The sequence below is a fragment of the Mastacembelus armatus genome, chromosome 5 (assembly GCF_900324485.2).
Source record: "Mastacembelus armatus chromosome 5, fMasArm1.2, whole genome shotgun sequence".
Taxonomy (NCBI): domain Eukaryota; kingdom Metazoa; phylum Chordata; class Actinopteri; order Synbranchiformes; family Mastacembelidae; genus Mastacembelus; species Mastacembelus armatus.
Window position 1 is genome coordinate 16853274 of NC_046637.1, and position 17667 is coordinate 16870940.

At 39.2% G+C, this 17667-nt stretch overlaps 1 protein-coding gene across 1 annotated transcript in view; it reads left to right on the top strand.

The window, feature by feature from the left end:
• LOC113130084 (copine-9-like) overlaps positions 1–17667 on the top strand; it is a 196336-nt gene that overhangs the window by 55728 nt on the left and 122941 nt on the right. Inside the window, exon 5 of the mRNA XM_026306388.1 lies at positions 17017–17056. Coding sequence (XP_026162173.1) covers positions 17017–17056 — 40 coding nt within the window. The remainder of the gene's footprint in view (positions 1–17016; positions 17057–17667) is intronic.

A 17667-nucleotide genomic window follows, 5' to 3' on the forward strand; every position in this document is an offset into this window, starting at 1 on the left:
AGGCTATGGTGGCGTTGGAACTGGTCCGGTTAAGAGTTGTTCTACCACAGAAATTATTTTGGAAACATTATTTTAAGGTCGAAAAACTCACTGGCTCTTCTGTTTGGGGCATTTTTCTTCAGTGTTGCAGGGAAGCTTGATCGCTTTCTTTATCAATGTGAATTGTGTTTTACACTGAGATCCTTGATGACCTTTCTCAACACCAGAACCTTCTGCTGCTGCTTGTGTTTAGCACATTGTGTATTATCCTGTCTTGACTGGAATTTCACTGTCCACTGCAGTTGTCAGCTCAGAGATACCTCTTATCTGGGAACCTCATGTGTCCTGAGTTTTTTTCAGATATGCACCATAGTTGATGCTCTACTGTTTTAGCAGCTGATTGACTACCTCTATTTTTGCATTCAGGCTTGCAGATTTGTTTTTGGCTTTGAAGAGTCCAAGGTGTGATTTTTCCAGGTGGGTCTTAAGTTCAGTGATGCACTTCTGTGCAGTTATTATTAGACTGGTGCAGCAGGCCTTGGCAGCCTTTTAGTTGTTGTCTTAACAAAGCATTTCTTTCATCAAGGTTTTGAATTTGTTCTTCTGAACAAAAGGCTCAACCTGACAGCTGAGGTCTTTGCTGTTGTTCATTGTGACTTAAGTTTCTTTGTTTTGGCCTGCCTCCATATTTCTTCTTGTGTTCGAATTTGGCATTTTCTCCATCGTAGCAAGGATGTACATGTACATGAGAGTGAGATATTGACTGAACATGACAATATCAGTTTTAATTTCAATTTATTTTACTTGTATAGCACCAAATCACAATACAATCATTTTAAGGCACTTTACAGAAGCAAAAATAAAAACACAACAAATTCCTATTTGATTACTAGGTCTATTAAGCATTATGAGCAATAAGGATGCAATGTTTACAGATTTTGTTGGTACTAGTCTGAGGAATAATCACAGTTTCATGATTATTATCATTATTATGCATTCATTAATTTCATAACACTATTAATATATTGTTGCATTTTAATAAATAATGAAAAGGACTGGACCCAAATGCAAACTAAAGGACTTTATTAAAACAAAACCAACAGAGAAACAAACTCACTGAGAGATGTAGTGAGAGGAGCAGGAGACAAAGGAACAAGGAACACCGGAGGACAGAGAACGTGACAGCAGGCAAGAACAGTAGACAATTTGGCAAAGACAAACAGGCAAGTACGTATATATAGGGAAGAGAAGAGAGACAAAGGCAGAGCAGGAATAGGTGAAAATGATTAGGGGTGATTGAACATAAAACTGCCAGGGACCAATGCAGGGAAAACAGGAAGACAATACAGAATAAAGGTCCCTGGCAGAAAATACCAAAGGGAGTCATAACATGTATAATTAGTCATTAGGTTTTATATTGTTATTTATTGCTGCCTTTTGAAACAGAAACAACACAGTAACCACATAATACAGTACAAAATAATAAAGACAAACTAAAGTCCATCTCTTCCTTTGGAATTAAAGATGACCTCTGGTCTGTAAACATCTGTTAGTATTTTGAAAAATAAGTATTTTAAGAATAACGAATAGAAATAGACACAATAGACAATAATAGACACTATAAACACAAAGTTATTTCGTGTTTATAGTTTGTGTATTCATTCCATGGGGCAAAAACACTGTGTTTAGTGGAGCCTTTGCAATTAATTAACCATGATGTGACAGTAGAGAGGAAAAACCCCCTTTAATAGAAGAAACCTCCAGCTGGGCTTAATTTGGGTGGCCATCTGCCTTGACTGGTTGAGGTGAGTGGATAGAGTACAGAGAAAAGAACAACAACAATAAACAACAAATAAGCACTGTGCAGGTTGGTGGAGCTAGTAACTGCACATCAGCAATAGGACCAAGGACACCTGGCGAAGGTACAGAGAGAGAGAGAACAAACTATAGGTGAGAGAAGGCACAAAGTTAGTGAAATTCAATGGTGACATATACATGTGAGGGGGAGGAGAGGAGAGAAGAGAAGAGGAGAGTTGTGTGGAAACAAGAGGGGAGGAGAGAAGGATAGAAAGAGGAGGAGAGAGGAGCTCAGTGCACCTATGGGGAGTCTTCAGGCAGTCTAGGCCTATAGCAGCATAACTAAGTGATGGTTCAAGGTGATCTGAGCCAGCCCTAACTATAAGCTTTGTCAAAAAGCAAGGTTTTAAGTCTAAACTTAGAGAAGTAGAGAGGCTGTCTGCCTGCTGAACCCAGACTGGGAGCTGGTTCCACGGAGAGGAACTTGATAGCTAAAGGTTCTGCCTCCCATTCTACTTTTGGAAACTATGGGAACCACAAGTAGAACTCTGAAAGCAAAGTGCTCTGTTGGGATGATATGGTACTATGAGGTCTTTAAGGTATGAAGGAGCTTGATCATGAAGGGATTTGCATGTGATCAGAAGGATTTTACACGGACCCAATGAAGAGAGAAGAAATATGATCTTGCCAGTTCCTGTCAGAACTCTGGCTGCAGCATTCTGGATTAACTGGTGGGACATCCAGATAGTAATGAGTTACAGTAATCTAGCCTTGAGGTAACAAATGCATGGACTACTTTTTCTGCATCATTTTGAGACAGGATGTTTCTAATTTTGGCAATATTGTACATTTATTGAAGGACATATCTTCAATAGTAAAATGTTTTTTACAGTAATGTTGAAGGCCAAAGATATGCCATATGCCATTGTAAAATAAGCTACTTCTAAGGTTTTTAGGCCCAGATAATGAAGTACAAAGTTAATGATCATTCAGGCCTTTATGTTCTTTCCTTGAAGTTCAGCTGACTGGTTTGTTTAATCAGGTTTCATAAATGCAACTGAGTGACATTTGTATAGCAATGGTAATTAATACAGTGCTTCCTGATAACATTGCCTAAGAGAAGCATGTATAAGGTGAAGAGAACTGGTCCTAGCACAGAACCTTGTGGAACTCCATGACTAACTTTTTGTGCCGGGAAAGTTGATCATGAACATGAACAAATTGGAATATATCTGATAAATAAGAATTAAACCAATTTGTCCCTGTTACTTTAATCCCAATCACATGATGCAGTCTGTAATAAGATGCTGTGCTGAAGTGGTATCAAATGCAGCACTGAGATCTAGCAGGACAAGTACAGAGACAAGTACATTGTCTGAGGCTAAGAGAAGATCGTTGGTGATGTTCAATGGTGCTGTTTCTATACTATGATATGCTCTAAATCCTAATTGAAAATATTCAAATAGTTCATTCCTGTTCAAGTGGTCACATGGCTGCTTAGAAACAGCTTTTTCAAGGATTTTAGAAATAAGAGCTAGACAGTTTGGTCCCTAACCAGCTTTATGAAATCATCAAATTTTGATTCTTATCTATTCTGATTCCTGTGTTCTCTTTACTTGACATAACTACATGCTGACATTTAAAAATATTGTTGTATAATAAAGACAAATGATGTGTTGGTTTTCTATATATTCTAATTTATCTTTATGAAGGTCAAAATATAGCAGATAATTCCACAAATGAAAAGATTTTGCTGGTAGTTTTTGGTTTATGTATTGCTTTTTAAAACATCCATCCATCCATTTTCTATACCCGCTTTTCCTGGCTCAGGGTCACGGGGATCTGCTGGAGCCTATCCCAGCTCTCTCTCGGGTGGAAGGCAGGGGTACACCCTGGACAGGTCACCAGTCCATCACAGGGCCACATATAGACACACAAAGACAGACAACCTTACACACTCACTCCTACGGGCAATTTTTAAGTCACCAATCAACCTAACATGCATGTTTTTGGACTGTGAGAGGAAACCGGAGTACCCGGAGTAAACCCACGCAAGCACAGGGAGAACATGCAAACACCACACAGGCCGGGATACGAACCCACGACCTTCTTGCTGTGAGGCAACAGTGCTAACCACTCAGCCACCATGCTGCCCTTGCTTTTTAAAACAGAGTTTTTTTAATCTTCAATTTGAATAAATCATATCGTTTCATAATACATCAATGCCGGTCTTCCTCATAATATCTGCCTTATGATGACAAAGAGTACAGAAGAAACTTGACTCTCAGATCAAGCTTAGATTTAGAAAGTAGGCTTTACTGTACATGTTGGTAGCTTTCACCAGGTACTAACCTGAAAGATACAGTCCAGTATAAGTGAAGATTTGAAGCACTCAGTACTGTATAGATAAAACTGCAAGGAAACACTTTTGTAAAACAGGAAACACACTGAACTGCGTAGATGAAGAGCTGCAGGAATTAAATCAAGTAACCACATTTAGCCAGTTTATTGTACTGAAAACCAACATAATTTCTCACATTACAAACAGCACAGATATCCCACAGAGCTGATGCCTATGTGAAATACCAGTGTTGTCCACCTTTGTCAGTAAAATACAGTTGGTAATGACATTAACCGATTATGGTTCATTGATTTATTATTAACACTCAGGTTAATGATTGCATGTTTTTCTGACATCACCAAGATATGAAACATGTTCTTGGTCCATGACATGTTGATGAAATATCCTTTTTATTAGTCTGCTGATGAGAGTGTTTCCAGCAAGGTCCAGATATGGATGGGATACTGTGGTCTCCCTGATATGGGGTCATGGGAGCGCATTCCAATAAAAGGGAGCATCCCAGTGGAGGGAATAAATTATTCACCTCCCACCTCGCCACATTGGTTATTTTAAGCTCACTGAATCACAATAGATAGAAGTGGAGCATTATTTCCTTAAGCAATGGGAGATGAATAGACTGAAGTAAAGAATCATGACTACAAAAATCAGTACATCATCTGAGGTAGTAGACAGTATAATACACTATAATTTGTTTTTGTTCATAAATATATAGTTCGAATGCCACTATGGCAGTTCCAGTATATTTCTACATTTGCAATGTACTAAATATCACTGTACATGTAGTTTACACATATAACACATGCTGGTTTCACAATTTTGGAACACGACTTTAAAATACACTAGATATTCTAATGTTATAAAATGGCAGCATTAATATATATTATAAAATATTACAAACCAAATAAAAAGACCATAACAACAGTATATTCTCCTGTTGAAAAACAAAATTGTTATTGACAATACATATGGGATTCAGTAAAGTAAAGTACAGCGTGTGTGTTCTTGGTAATGAAAGTAGTGTGGATCACTACAATCTAACTATTTTTTTGACAACAATGAAGCTCTGTGGCACACAGGAATCAGATACACTATGTCAGACTTTGGATATACAGTGGGTACGGAAAGTATTCAGACCCCTTTAAATTTTTCACTCTTTGTGTCATTGCAGCCATTTGCCAAAATCAAAAAAGTTCATTTTATTTCTCATTAATGTACACTCAGCACCCCATCTTGACAGAAAAAACCAGAAATGTAGAAATGTTTGCAAATTTCTTAAAAAAGAAAAACTGAAATATCACATGGTCATAAGTATTCAGACCCTGTGCTCAGTATTGTGTAGAAGCACCCTTTTGAGCTAGTACAGCCATGAGTCTTCTTGGGAATGATGCAACAAGTTTTTCACACCTGGATTTGGGGATCCTCTGCCATTCTTCCTTGCAGATCCTCTCCAGTTCTGTCAGGTTGGATGGTGAACGTTGGTGGACAGCCATTTTCAGGTCTCTCCAGAGATGCTCAATTGGTTTTAGGTCAGGACTCTGGCTGGGCCAGTCAAGAACGGTCACAGAGTTGTCCCGAAGCCACTCCTTTGTTATTTTAGCTGTGTGCTTAGGGTTATTGTCCTGTTGAAAGGTGAACCTTCGGCCCAGTCTGAGGTCCTGAGCACTCTGGAAGAGGTTTTCTTCCAGGATATCTCTGTACTTGGCCGCATTCATCTTTCCTTCAATTGCAACCAGTCATCCTGTCCCTGCAGCTGAAAAACACCCCCACAACATGATGCTCCCACCACCATGTTTCACTGTAGGGATTGTATTGGGCAGGTGATGAGCAGTGGCTGGTTTTCTCCACACATACCGCTTAGAATTAATGCCAAAAAGTTCAATCTTGGTCTCATCAGACCAGAGAATCTTATTTCTCACAGTCTGGGAGTCCTTCATGTGTTTTTTGGCAAACTCTACGCGGGCTTTCATGTGTCTTGCACTGAGGAGAGGCTTCCGTCGGGCCACTCTGCCATAAAGCCCCGACTGGTGGAGGGCTGCAGTGATAGTTGACTTTGTGGAACTTTCTTCCATCTCCCTACTGCATCTCTGGAGCTCAGCCACAGTGATCTTTGGGTTCTTCTTTACCTCTCTCACCAAGGCTCGGCCAGGTTTAGGAAGATTTCTGGTCGTCCCAAACTTTTTTCATTTGAGGATTATGGAGGCCACTGTGCTCTTAGGAACCTTGAGTGCTGCAGAAATTCTTTTGTAACCTTGGCCAGATCTGTGCCTTGCCACAATTCTGTCTCTGAGCTCCTTGGGCAGTTCCTTCGACCTCATGATTCTCATTTGCTCTGACATGCACTGTGAGCTGTAAGGTCTTATATAGACAGGTGTGTGCCTTTCCTAATCAAGTCCAATCAGTTTAATTAAACACAGCTGGACTCCAATGAAGGCGCAGAACCATCTCAAGGAGGATCAGAAGAAATGGACAACATGTGAGTTAAATATGAGTGTCACTGCAAAGGGTCTGAATACTTATGACCATGTGATATTTCAGTTTTCCTTTTTTAATAAATTTGCAAAAATTTCTACATTTCTGGTTTTTCTGTCAAGATGGGGTGCTGAGTGTACATTAATGAGAAATAAAATGAACTTTTTTGATTTTGGCAAATGGCTGCAATGACACAAAGAGTGAAAAATTTAAAGGGGTCTGAATACTTTCCGTACCCACTGTATATACAATACTTGCATATTTGTTGAATAGATGTATGGTGTATGTTGTCTTTTGATGTTGTTATTGGATAGCGAGTGTTTGCTACTATATACTATACTGCCAGGTAACATCAGTGCAATATATTACTAGTGGCAGCAGGCTGAAGCTCCACCACGGTAGGGCCTACTACCCCTGTGGCTTTCAAACACCATGTACAGTACCATACACCAGAGCATGTTTATAGGTGCTGTATCTAATGTAGTCATGCAAATACACAGAATAGTTTGTAGTTTAAAATAGAAGAAATGGTTATCATTATGGCTTAATATATAATAGGTTTTGTTACTAATGTCCCTGACACTATAATCAAATTGTGACACTGATGTTGCTCTGAGACTATTTGTCTTCACGGACCTGCCTGTTCTGTTGAAGAGGGAACTTCACCAGAGAACTTCAGTAAAATTGGCACAGATTGTCCTGCCATGATTTCTTCCCAAGTTGAGATGGCAAGAACTGAACCATCATCAGCTCTGATGGCAGTGGCAAATAGCTTCATGTATTCATCAGAGCAGCCGCTTACCAAACTCTCCCTGCTGCTTCCGACCTCAGCGGAGTGGCTGCTCTCATGCTTAAAATGAAAAAGTCAGCAGCATTCACTGACTAAAAGGACCAGTAGGACCAGAATAGCTGGCATTCTTCATTTCTGAGTTACAATTTTTATTTGTACTTTTGACTAAACTAAATATTTTACCTGCTAACATATTTGAAAAAACTAAAAAGAGACATAACTGGGAATTTACATATATTTAGCAAAACATATTGATTCATTTTTAGCAAAGAATGCCTTAATAATTTGTTTTCACAACAAATTAACTGGAAAAACCTTCTTTAGTGAAGACATAAAATCCTTCTTCGACTTGTGAGTAGCAAACAGGAGGGTGGTATTTGACATCTATATAGCATTCAAACTTGGCAAAGCAGACTCTTAACTAGACACAACAAACTATGAATACAACTAAACCTTTAGCACTGTAAATATTGTCCTGTGTTTTTCTCAACATCACACTGCAAAGCTTTAGTAACAGTTTCCAAATTGACCAGTAAAATTATCCAGACTAATGCAGTTTTTCTCAGGTCAGGCTCTATCACATCTGTCTGTAAATCTGTAGTAGTAGTGTGAGCTTATCAAATAGCCACCAGGCCCATCCAGTAGAGAAATAAACAAAAAGATATGATACAAGAACAAAAGTGTAGCCATAAGCACTAATAATGTAAATTCCATCACACTGAGGGAACATGCTTTGAAATCACTGGTTATTGTAAAAAAATGTAATTAAAGCTGTTCATTTTGTTTCTGTGCCCTAAAGGAATGGATGAGACTCCGTCTTAGCCTAGCATGCACTGGCATGTAATTAGGTTTAGAATGTGCTTGTAATTTATGAATAAAAAGGGCCTCTACACATGGACACCTACATTGTGAGGGCATTTCCGCACATTGTCATAATTTCAAAGGGCTGCTTGAGGGTTAAAAGTTGGTTTTTGAGTTTATGGTTACAATTACAGTTGGCTTTAGGTGTTTAGAAGTAAGTTAAGTAATTGTCTAAATTAGTAAGAATCTTGGCAGATCTCCACCATCCCTATAAGTATGTTTTATGAATATTTGAAGATAACAATTGGTGCATCTAATCCCAGCATAAGAATGAAACACATAACACTGTAACAGTAACCAGTAAAACATCTTTTCCTTTCGGCTGCTCCCCTCAGGGGTCGCCAAAGTGAATCATCTGCATCCATTTAACCCTATCCTCTGTATCCTCCTCATCCACACCAACTATCCTCATGTCCTCCTTCACTACATCCAAGAACATCCTCTTTGGTCTTCCTCTAGGCCTCCTTCCTGGCAGCTCTAACCTCAGCATCCTTTTACCAGTGTATTCACTGTCCCTCCTCTGAACATGTCCAAACCATCTCAATCTGGCTTCCCTGGCTTTTTCTCCAAAACATCTGACATGAACTGTCCCTCTGATGTACTCATTTCTGATCCTATCCATCCTCGTCACTCCGAGAGAGAACCTCAACATCTTCAGCTCTGCTACCTCCAGCTCTGCCTCCTGTCTTTTTCTCAGTACCACTGTCTCTAAACCATACAACATCGCTAGTCTCACCACTGTCTTGTCCACCTTTCCTTTCATTCTTGCTGACACTCTTTTGTCACACATCACACCTGACACTTTCCTCTACCTGTTCCAACCTGCTTGCACATGTCTCTTCACTTCTTTTCCACACTCTCCATTGCTCTGGACTGTTGACCCTAGGTACTTAAAATCCTCCACCTTGTTCACCTCTACTCCCTGTAACCTCACTGTTCTACTTGAGTCCCTCTCATTTACACACATGTACTCTGTTTTACTGCGGCTAACCTTCATTCTCCTCCTTTCCAGAGCAAACCTCCACCTCTCTAGATTTTCCTCCACCTGCTCCCTGCTCTCACTACAGATGACAATGTCATCTGCAAACATCATGGTCCATGGAGATTCCTGTCTAACCTCATCTGTCAGTCTGTCCATCAACACAGGAAACAAGAAGGGGCTCATCCTTGATGCAGTCCCACCTCCACCTTGAACTCCTCTGTCATCCCTACAGCACACCTCACCACTGTCTTACAGCTTTCATACATGTCCTGCACCACTCGAACATACTTCTCTGCCACTCCAGACTTCCTCATACAAAACCACAGCTCCTCTCTCGGCACCCTGTCACGCTTTTTCCAAATCTACAAAGACACAATGCAGCTCCTTCTGGCCTTCTCTGTACTTCTCCATCAGCATTCTCAAAGCAAATATTGCATCTGTGGTACTCTTTCTTGGCATGAAACCATACTTCTGCTCACAAATGCTCACTTCTGACCTCAGTCTAGCCTCCACTATTCTTTCCCATAACTTCATTGTGTGACTCATCAGCTTTATTCCTCTGTAGTTTCCACACCTCTGCACATCTCCCTTGTTCTTAAAGATGGGCACCAGTACACTTCTCCTCCATTCCTCAGGCATCCTCTCACTCTCCAAGATCTTGTTAAGTAGCTCAGTCAAAAACTCTACTTCCACCTCTTCTACACACTTCCATACCTCCACAGGAATGTCGTCAGGACCAACTGCCTTTCCACTCTTCATCTTCTTCAACGCCTTCCTCACTTCATCCTTATTGATCTTTGCTACTTCTTGCTCCACAATAGTCACCTCTTCTACTCTGTGCTCTCTGACATTTTCCTCATTCATCAACTCTTCAAAGTATTCATTCCATCTTTCCATCACACTTGCAGCACCTGTCAACACATTTCCATCCCTGTCCTTGATCACCCTAACCTGCTGCACATCCTTCCCATCTCTGTCTCTCTGCCTCGCCAACCTGTACATCATCATACACCTATCATACCTATCATACAAATCCTTATATGTCTTTTGTTTGACCTTTGCCACCCCTACCTTAACCTTACGCTGCATCTCCCTGTACTCCTGTCTGTTCTCTTCTGTCCTCTCAGTGTCCCACTTCTTCTTAGCCAACCTTTTCCTCTTAACACTTAACACTTCCTCTTTCCTTTTTCCAGATGACACACCAAGTACCCTCCTACCTGTCTCCCTGATCACTTTAGCTGTAGCTGTCCAGTAATCTGGAAGAACCTCCTGTTCTTCCAGATTACCTCAGGTCTGTTTCAGCTCCTCCCTGAAAGCCACACAACACTCTAACTTTTTCAACTTCCACCACTTGGTCCTCTGCTCTGCCCTTGTCCTCTTCATCTTCCTCACCACCAGAGTCATCCTACACACCACCACCCTATGCTGTCTGGCTACACTCTCCCCAGCCACTACTTTGCAGTCAGTGATCTCTTTCAGGTTATAATGTCTGCACAAGATGTAATCAACTTGTGTGCTCCTGCCTCCACTCTTATATGTCACCCTATGCTCCTCCCTTTTCTGGAAAAATGTGTTCACTACAGCCATTTCTATCCTTTTTGTGAAGTCTACCACCATCTGTCCTTCTGCATTCCGGTCCTGCATACCAAACTTACCCCTCACTTCCTCGTCACCTCTGTTTCCCTCACCAACATGTTCGTTGAAGTCTGCCCCAGTCACCACTCTCTCACCACTACAGATACCCTGAATCACCTCATCCATCTCCCTCCAGAATTTCTCCTTCTCTTCTAACTCACATCCTACCTGTGGGGCATAACCAACATTCAACATCACACCTTCGACTTCCAGCTTCAGACTCATCACTCTGACACTCTCTTCACCTCCAGAACATTCCTAGCAAACTCCTCCTTCAGGATAACTCCTACTCCATTCCTCTTTCCATCCACACCATGATATCCTCCTGAGAACCAAGGAAAATAAGTGTCTTCCAATTTCTTGTTTTTGTAATTTCCTACCTATTTCTGGTTAAAAAAACATGTTACAATTTAGACTTTTTTAAATTTATTTTTATTTTTAATTTTATAGCATGTCCACTGTAGCGGACCATAGGACCATTTGGATGTGAACAAACTGTCCACTAAAAGGGACACAAGTCAGTGGGCTGGGTCTCAGGAGGATAAAACAGCTTGAACCCTGCTCCTAATCTATAAGCCTTGCTACCTTTCCACCTGGTCTCCTGAACACACAAGATATCCACCTTTCTTCTCTCCATGATATCAGCTAACTCTCTATTTTATTTTACTTATACCTGACAAAGTCCCTACATTCAAAGTTCCAACTTTAAGTCCTATATTCCTGCCCTTCCTCTTCTCTTTTTGCCTACGAACATGCCTTCCTCCTCTCCTTCTTCGACCAACAGTAGTAGTCCAGTTTCCACTGGCACCCAGTAAGTCAACAGCACCAGTGGTGGTCATTGTTAACCCGGGCTGCAACCAATTCTATATGGAAGTCATATTTGTGATTCACATGTTTGATTTGGCTTAGATTTTACGTCGGATGCCCTTCCTGACACAAACCTCTGCATTTATCCAGACTTGGGACCGGCACATGAAGACGCTGGATTGGGTCATTTGTTTTGATAGTTTTAAAGAACATCATAAACATGAGTCATTCTCATTGTTGAAACTTTTGTATTTCAAGAAGTTAAACTCTTTGGGTTGTATTATATTACTATATTACTATTACTGTTATTATATTATATTCCTACAGGCACAGTGAAAAATCCAACACAAATGCAGTTTTTAGGCAATTTTCTACAGGCACAAGTCTGTTTATTTACATTTGGACCTCATACTCATACCACTTCTAATCACAGATGTAGGACAATTTTCTTGGCTTTACTTGACGGAACCAAGAGGTGACAGTGGGGCTGTGTGTAATTTTACACATGGATGGCACAGCAGCAGCAACTTCATTAATTATTTAGAGCTCTGGATGCCAAGACAAGATTGGTCAGGATCTATAAGACAAATATTCCAGGTTTACCAATAAATATAGCCAGAATGAAGCAACTATGCTCAGGATGAGTCCTGAGGTCTATCTGTCAGAACAGTTTTTTAAATGCAAAGCCCTTGACTGTAAGTGAACAGAACACATGTAATTAACCTCCTTCCTGACTTAAAGTTGAGGCTGTATTCAGACCAGTATAAACACAATCCTCAACATAACAAAAAGGCAACATAATGTTACTTCAACTGAAAACAACTTGTGAATTACTTACATTGAAATAAAGGTCCCAGTAGTCTAGACAATTCCTCACTGGCCACAAATGCTCAGGACCACCGGGACAAAGGGCTCCTGGAGATATTCAGTAGTCAGTTGTCTTTATATTTGTTGTTTTTCTAATATTTTTAACTCTATTCATATACAGCAGATGAAGACAGCAGATTTAACTCTAGATGACAATTTGGCGATAACTTTGCTGTTCATTGTCATTTAAAATGTCAAGAAATGCTTATTAGGTTTTTGTAACAAAGGGATTAAAATGTCTCCTGTCATCAGAGTTTTTTCTCATCAAGTCCTAAAGATCACATCGAAGTAGGTAGAGCACTGAGCTTTTGATATTACACTTGATAAATATAGCAAATTGTATGAATGCCCATCATGCCGAGAGGTATGGGTTCAATCACTGAGTATTGTTGCCTTCTGAATGATGATTTGCAGAGGCAGAACTCAGTTATCCAGTAATGCTGCTCAAAATAACCATGGGAACCATGAGAATATAATCTGATCCATCTCATCATGGTGATCAAGTGCAAATTGAAAAAAATGGTATTTACAAGCCGAAAGAGACCCACATGTGTAATGGCAGACCATTTTTACTGATGTGTAAAAAATGTCCATTTATTATTTTTACACCACTTAAATAAAGTTGTGCCTCGATGTTTTTAAACCCTTCATGCAATTTACAGTTTCAACTTCATTCAGGCACTTCTCATTAGTAATATATAATGATGAGTTTTATTATTTATGATTTACAGTATAGTTCACATGTCTATTGGTAAATTGTGTACACTAATTAATTAATTACAATGACAACAATAAACCTAAAATGGTTGTTTTGTCTTAGAAAGATCAGTGAACAAAATACATAAATAGTTCATGGACTTCACTTTTTGGAAGTTTTAAAGTTGTACCGCCATATAAACTTAGTCTTGGTCTAGCCTTTCTTTGATCTATTATGCCTCCACAGATGGTGGATCATGATGGTTGTTAAAAATGTAACCTCTCATTACAGTGTTGATTTTCTCTGGCTGTCACTTATATAAAGTAATATGGTTCCAGCGCACTAATCACCACCGTGGTGACTATATGAATCATCTTAAATTACCTTGCAGAACATTTTGCATGGCATAATGTTCTTACTGCAGAGTTTTATAAGTACAGTATGAGTAAATGTCTTGGCATTAAACGATAGAAGAGGAAGTCCAAGTTTTTTTGTAATAAACCTGAATCACAGGATTTTCTGGTACAAAGGGTGATGCACCCTATACCTACATGCACATTCTGATCTAAATCTAAATCCACAGAAGACCAAGTAGTTTTACACTGTCTGATCTGAATCCCACTATGGGGGATTGCATAAAGAAATGAAAGAAGAGAGGAGTATGATGAAATATGATAGTGACTTACACTGCATCAAAACACAAACTGTTTGCATTGTTCACCTTCATTTCTGATACAAAGCCCTCCAGCTCCCCTGCCGCCTGCCATGTAAATGAGGGTCATTAGATTTATAGCGATTCTGTTGATCCTCCATGCTCAAATCTCATTTGGCCAATGCTCACAGGCTTATACTACTGTGTGATAATTTCATCTGATCCCACCCAAGCTCGGCACAGACTTCAATTTGACATTGTTGGAGAAAGAGATTTTTACAAAGCGAGTGTGGGGGGCTGTGAGAGATTTCTACTGAAATGAGAGAGTAGAGAGATTGAAGATTAATGCTGTTACATTGAGGGTGTATAATGAAAGTGTATATAGTGCATGTGTGTGAGGCAGGAGGGTAGAGTGAATGTGCATTTGGGAAGCTGCAGTGCCATGTTTGGTGGTTTATGTACAGTAGATGGTACAGTAACTCTCTTGCATTCCCTCTTAGTCGCATTATTTCCATTAGTCTGCAGCTTTTATTTCTCTCTTTAAAGCCCGACACTTACTTGCTTTAAACTCGACACTTGCCTTATGCCAAACCTAGAAAAAAATGAAAACCAGAAAGTAGCAGACAATTGAAGTGATTTCAGTGGGTACTGGATTTCATTTTCAGAAATATCTCCATCATTTTATGCCCACTCACTCATCACGTGCTAGAAGACATGGAGTTCACAAGATTATTTTATAACAAAAAATTCTGGAACTGGCATTCCCATTTTATATAATGCAGCATGTGCTGGTCACTCATGTCATGGTGCAACTGTGGTCTCTTTGTTGACCAAGCACAATCCCTACAGTTCTCACCTGTCCATGACTGTGCCACAAGAGTGAGGGGTAAAATATTGGAGAGAGATAAGGGATAAAACTGAGAACAGGGCAAATGGATGAGGGGAACGAGTAAAGGACATGTTTCAGATTCATCCTATAAGGGACATGAAAATGTTATGTAATCTTACTGTGGGTCCAGATGAAAGTAAGTAGGTAATGGTTTCAGAATAATACTAGCAAATATACTGTATAAACACTGCCAAGTTAGCTTTTTATGGTACCTTTGACAGGTTTGCTTTAAGCTACTAAATCACGTGGGTAATGCTACAAAAGATAATGGCTTTAGAAACATATTGAAAAAGTCTCTCTCTTAATCTTGAAGTCAACTCTGAAATGAAACATAATGTAGTGTTTTGAATTACCTAAACATAAACCATAAAAACAGTGACAGTGAATATTTTGGAAATACATCCATTATGAACATTTTCCAGTGTTTTTAAACATAGCCCAGACAGCTTACAACTTACAGATTCAAATTACATGTAAGTTTTGAGAGACAGTAGCAGACAGGGAGAACAGGGAAGATGAACCAAGGACATACAAAGCTTGTCCTCCCATTATTCTCTCTTAGAAATTATGTTTTATTGTTTTAGCTTTGCTTCCCCTGGCTCACTATGTATGTTGTATACTGATCAGCCATAACATTATGACCACTGACAGATAAAGTGAAATAACACTAATTATTTTGTTACTGTGACACCTGCCAGCACTTTGGCTGTATTAAGCAGCAGGTGAACATTAAGTCCTCAAAGATGATGTGCTGGAAGCAGTAACAACAGATAAATATAAGGATCTGAGTGGCTCTGACAGGGTCCAAAGTGTGGTGGCTAGATGACTGGGTCAGAGCATCTCCCAAACTACAGATCTTGTTGGGTGTTCCCAGTCTGCTGTGGTTAGTACCGACCAAAAGTTGTCTAAGGACAAAAAACAGTGAACAACGACAGGCTCATGGGTGTCCAAGGCTCACTCATGACGAGGTTAACCTACTGTCGATAAAACTTTCAAATTTCATTTATACTTTTCAAAAAAATCCCATTTAGTTTGTATTTTTGTTGCAATGTTTGAAATTATCTACATTGGTCTAAATGTGGTGATATCACAAGAGTGAGGAGACTATTGAATTAGTTTAAAAAATTGATCACGGTTTTCACTCCTTTTGATATGTTTTTCACTGAATGGTGGACAAATGTGTGCTCTTCCTGACACTGGAACTATCAAATCAAACAGATTCACAGAAAATGCACAGTGAGCTGCAGAGTGACACAAGTGCCAACCTACTGCTACAATGACTCCTGTGTACACAGTGTTAGGAAGATGGTCATTATGTTATGGCTGATCGGTGTATATTGTAATATATAGCTAGATTTAGTACTGTTCTTTCTTTTTTTATGAACCTTTCTCCTCCATCTACTTCAGTGAATATGTTAATTATTGTCAGATTAAATATGTGGTGCTGTAATGGAGGCCGAGACGTGGAAAGATTGGAGTCGGCATCTGTAGAGCTCGGTGTTGTCCTCAATCCCCTCTGTGGACTTCAGAAAGATGTTGACAGCAAACAAATGGGGCAGAAAGGCAGAAAGGAGAGATCCAGAGAGAGATGAGAAGCTGAACAATGCATGATGTCTTAGTAATGTCATTCAACACAAGAGTGGTATTCCTTTGTTAAACGTGAACAACATCATTGTCATAGAAGCCCCTGGTGACTTCTGTGAAGAGGAAGCCCTCAGGGAAACAGTGGCCTCTGGTAGTAGCATCCTACTAGATAGGAAGAAAATTTATGTATGTTGATTCCAGAGTTCCTTATATTTCAATACTGCTGCAGATGCATATGTTCATTTTATATCTAAAATAGTCAATACAAGCCAAAGAGCTTTTAGTTGTCATTTCAACAATGTACATTAAATACAGTACATAGTGAAGTGAAACAATGTAACTCCAGGAACCATGATGTTAAGACAATAAAACAATACATAAGACTACACATATCTAACTAATAATTATCTAATTATTAACTAATGAATAATTTAATCTAATCACTTAATGGCCATGCCAGATCTTTGTTTTCCCACAAGAGCTATTCATTATGTCTGTGTTGCTTGTCAAAACAGGTGTACAAGTGAAGTTAGAAAGGTTTTCCTTTTTTTGCTGTCTGTTTTTCAATTGAATGTCTGGATAGATGACAGTAGTATGTATTTTAAAAACACATCCTAGAGTCTGCTTTCTTCTTTTAAATTGCAGGTATAATGTGGATACCAGGAGCTGCAACCTCTCAAAACATGTAAGCAGTTTTTGAGAAATTATATTTAATGTGTTCAACAGTGACATGTTATGCCAAAACTGCCAAGCAGCAGCACAAATCATCAGGCATCTGTAGAGACAAAAATATAACAGTCTATGAATAAATAATACTATACAATATGTAAATTGCATGCAGAAAAATAAATAAAGGTTAATAGGTTTCGATCAGCTGGTTACAAAAGAAATTTCCTAAAATGAGTTGCAATTTTTGGATTCTAATCTTTTCCTAGCTCATTTAATTTTTCAACTCATCTTTGTTTCCTATTTGTCCTAATTGCCCCATTTATTTATAGACTGTTTTCGCACTAGGTGTTTTGCATTATAATGCTTGAATAACACAGGTGTAATTATTAACACTGTCAGCAAAAGCATTCCACATTGTAGTAGGTGAACTAGTACCAGAGGTATGCTACTGTGCATGCGCAGTAGTAGTCTGTTATGAAAGTGGTCTATTCCCATTACCCTGACACTGTGCTAATACAAAGAAGTTATAAAACTTAGTTATATTTTTGACAAATTTAACTGTTTTTTGTTGGTTTACAAGTAATCTAATTGGATTTAATTGCATTTAAAATGTTTAATGGTTCATAA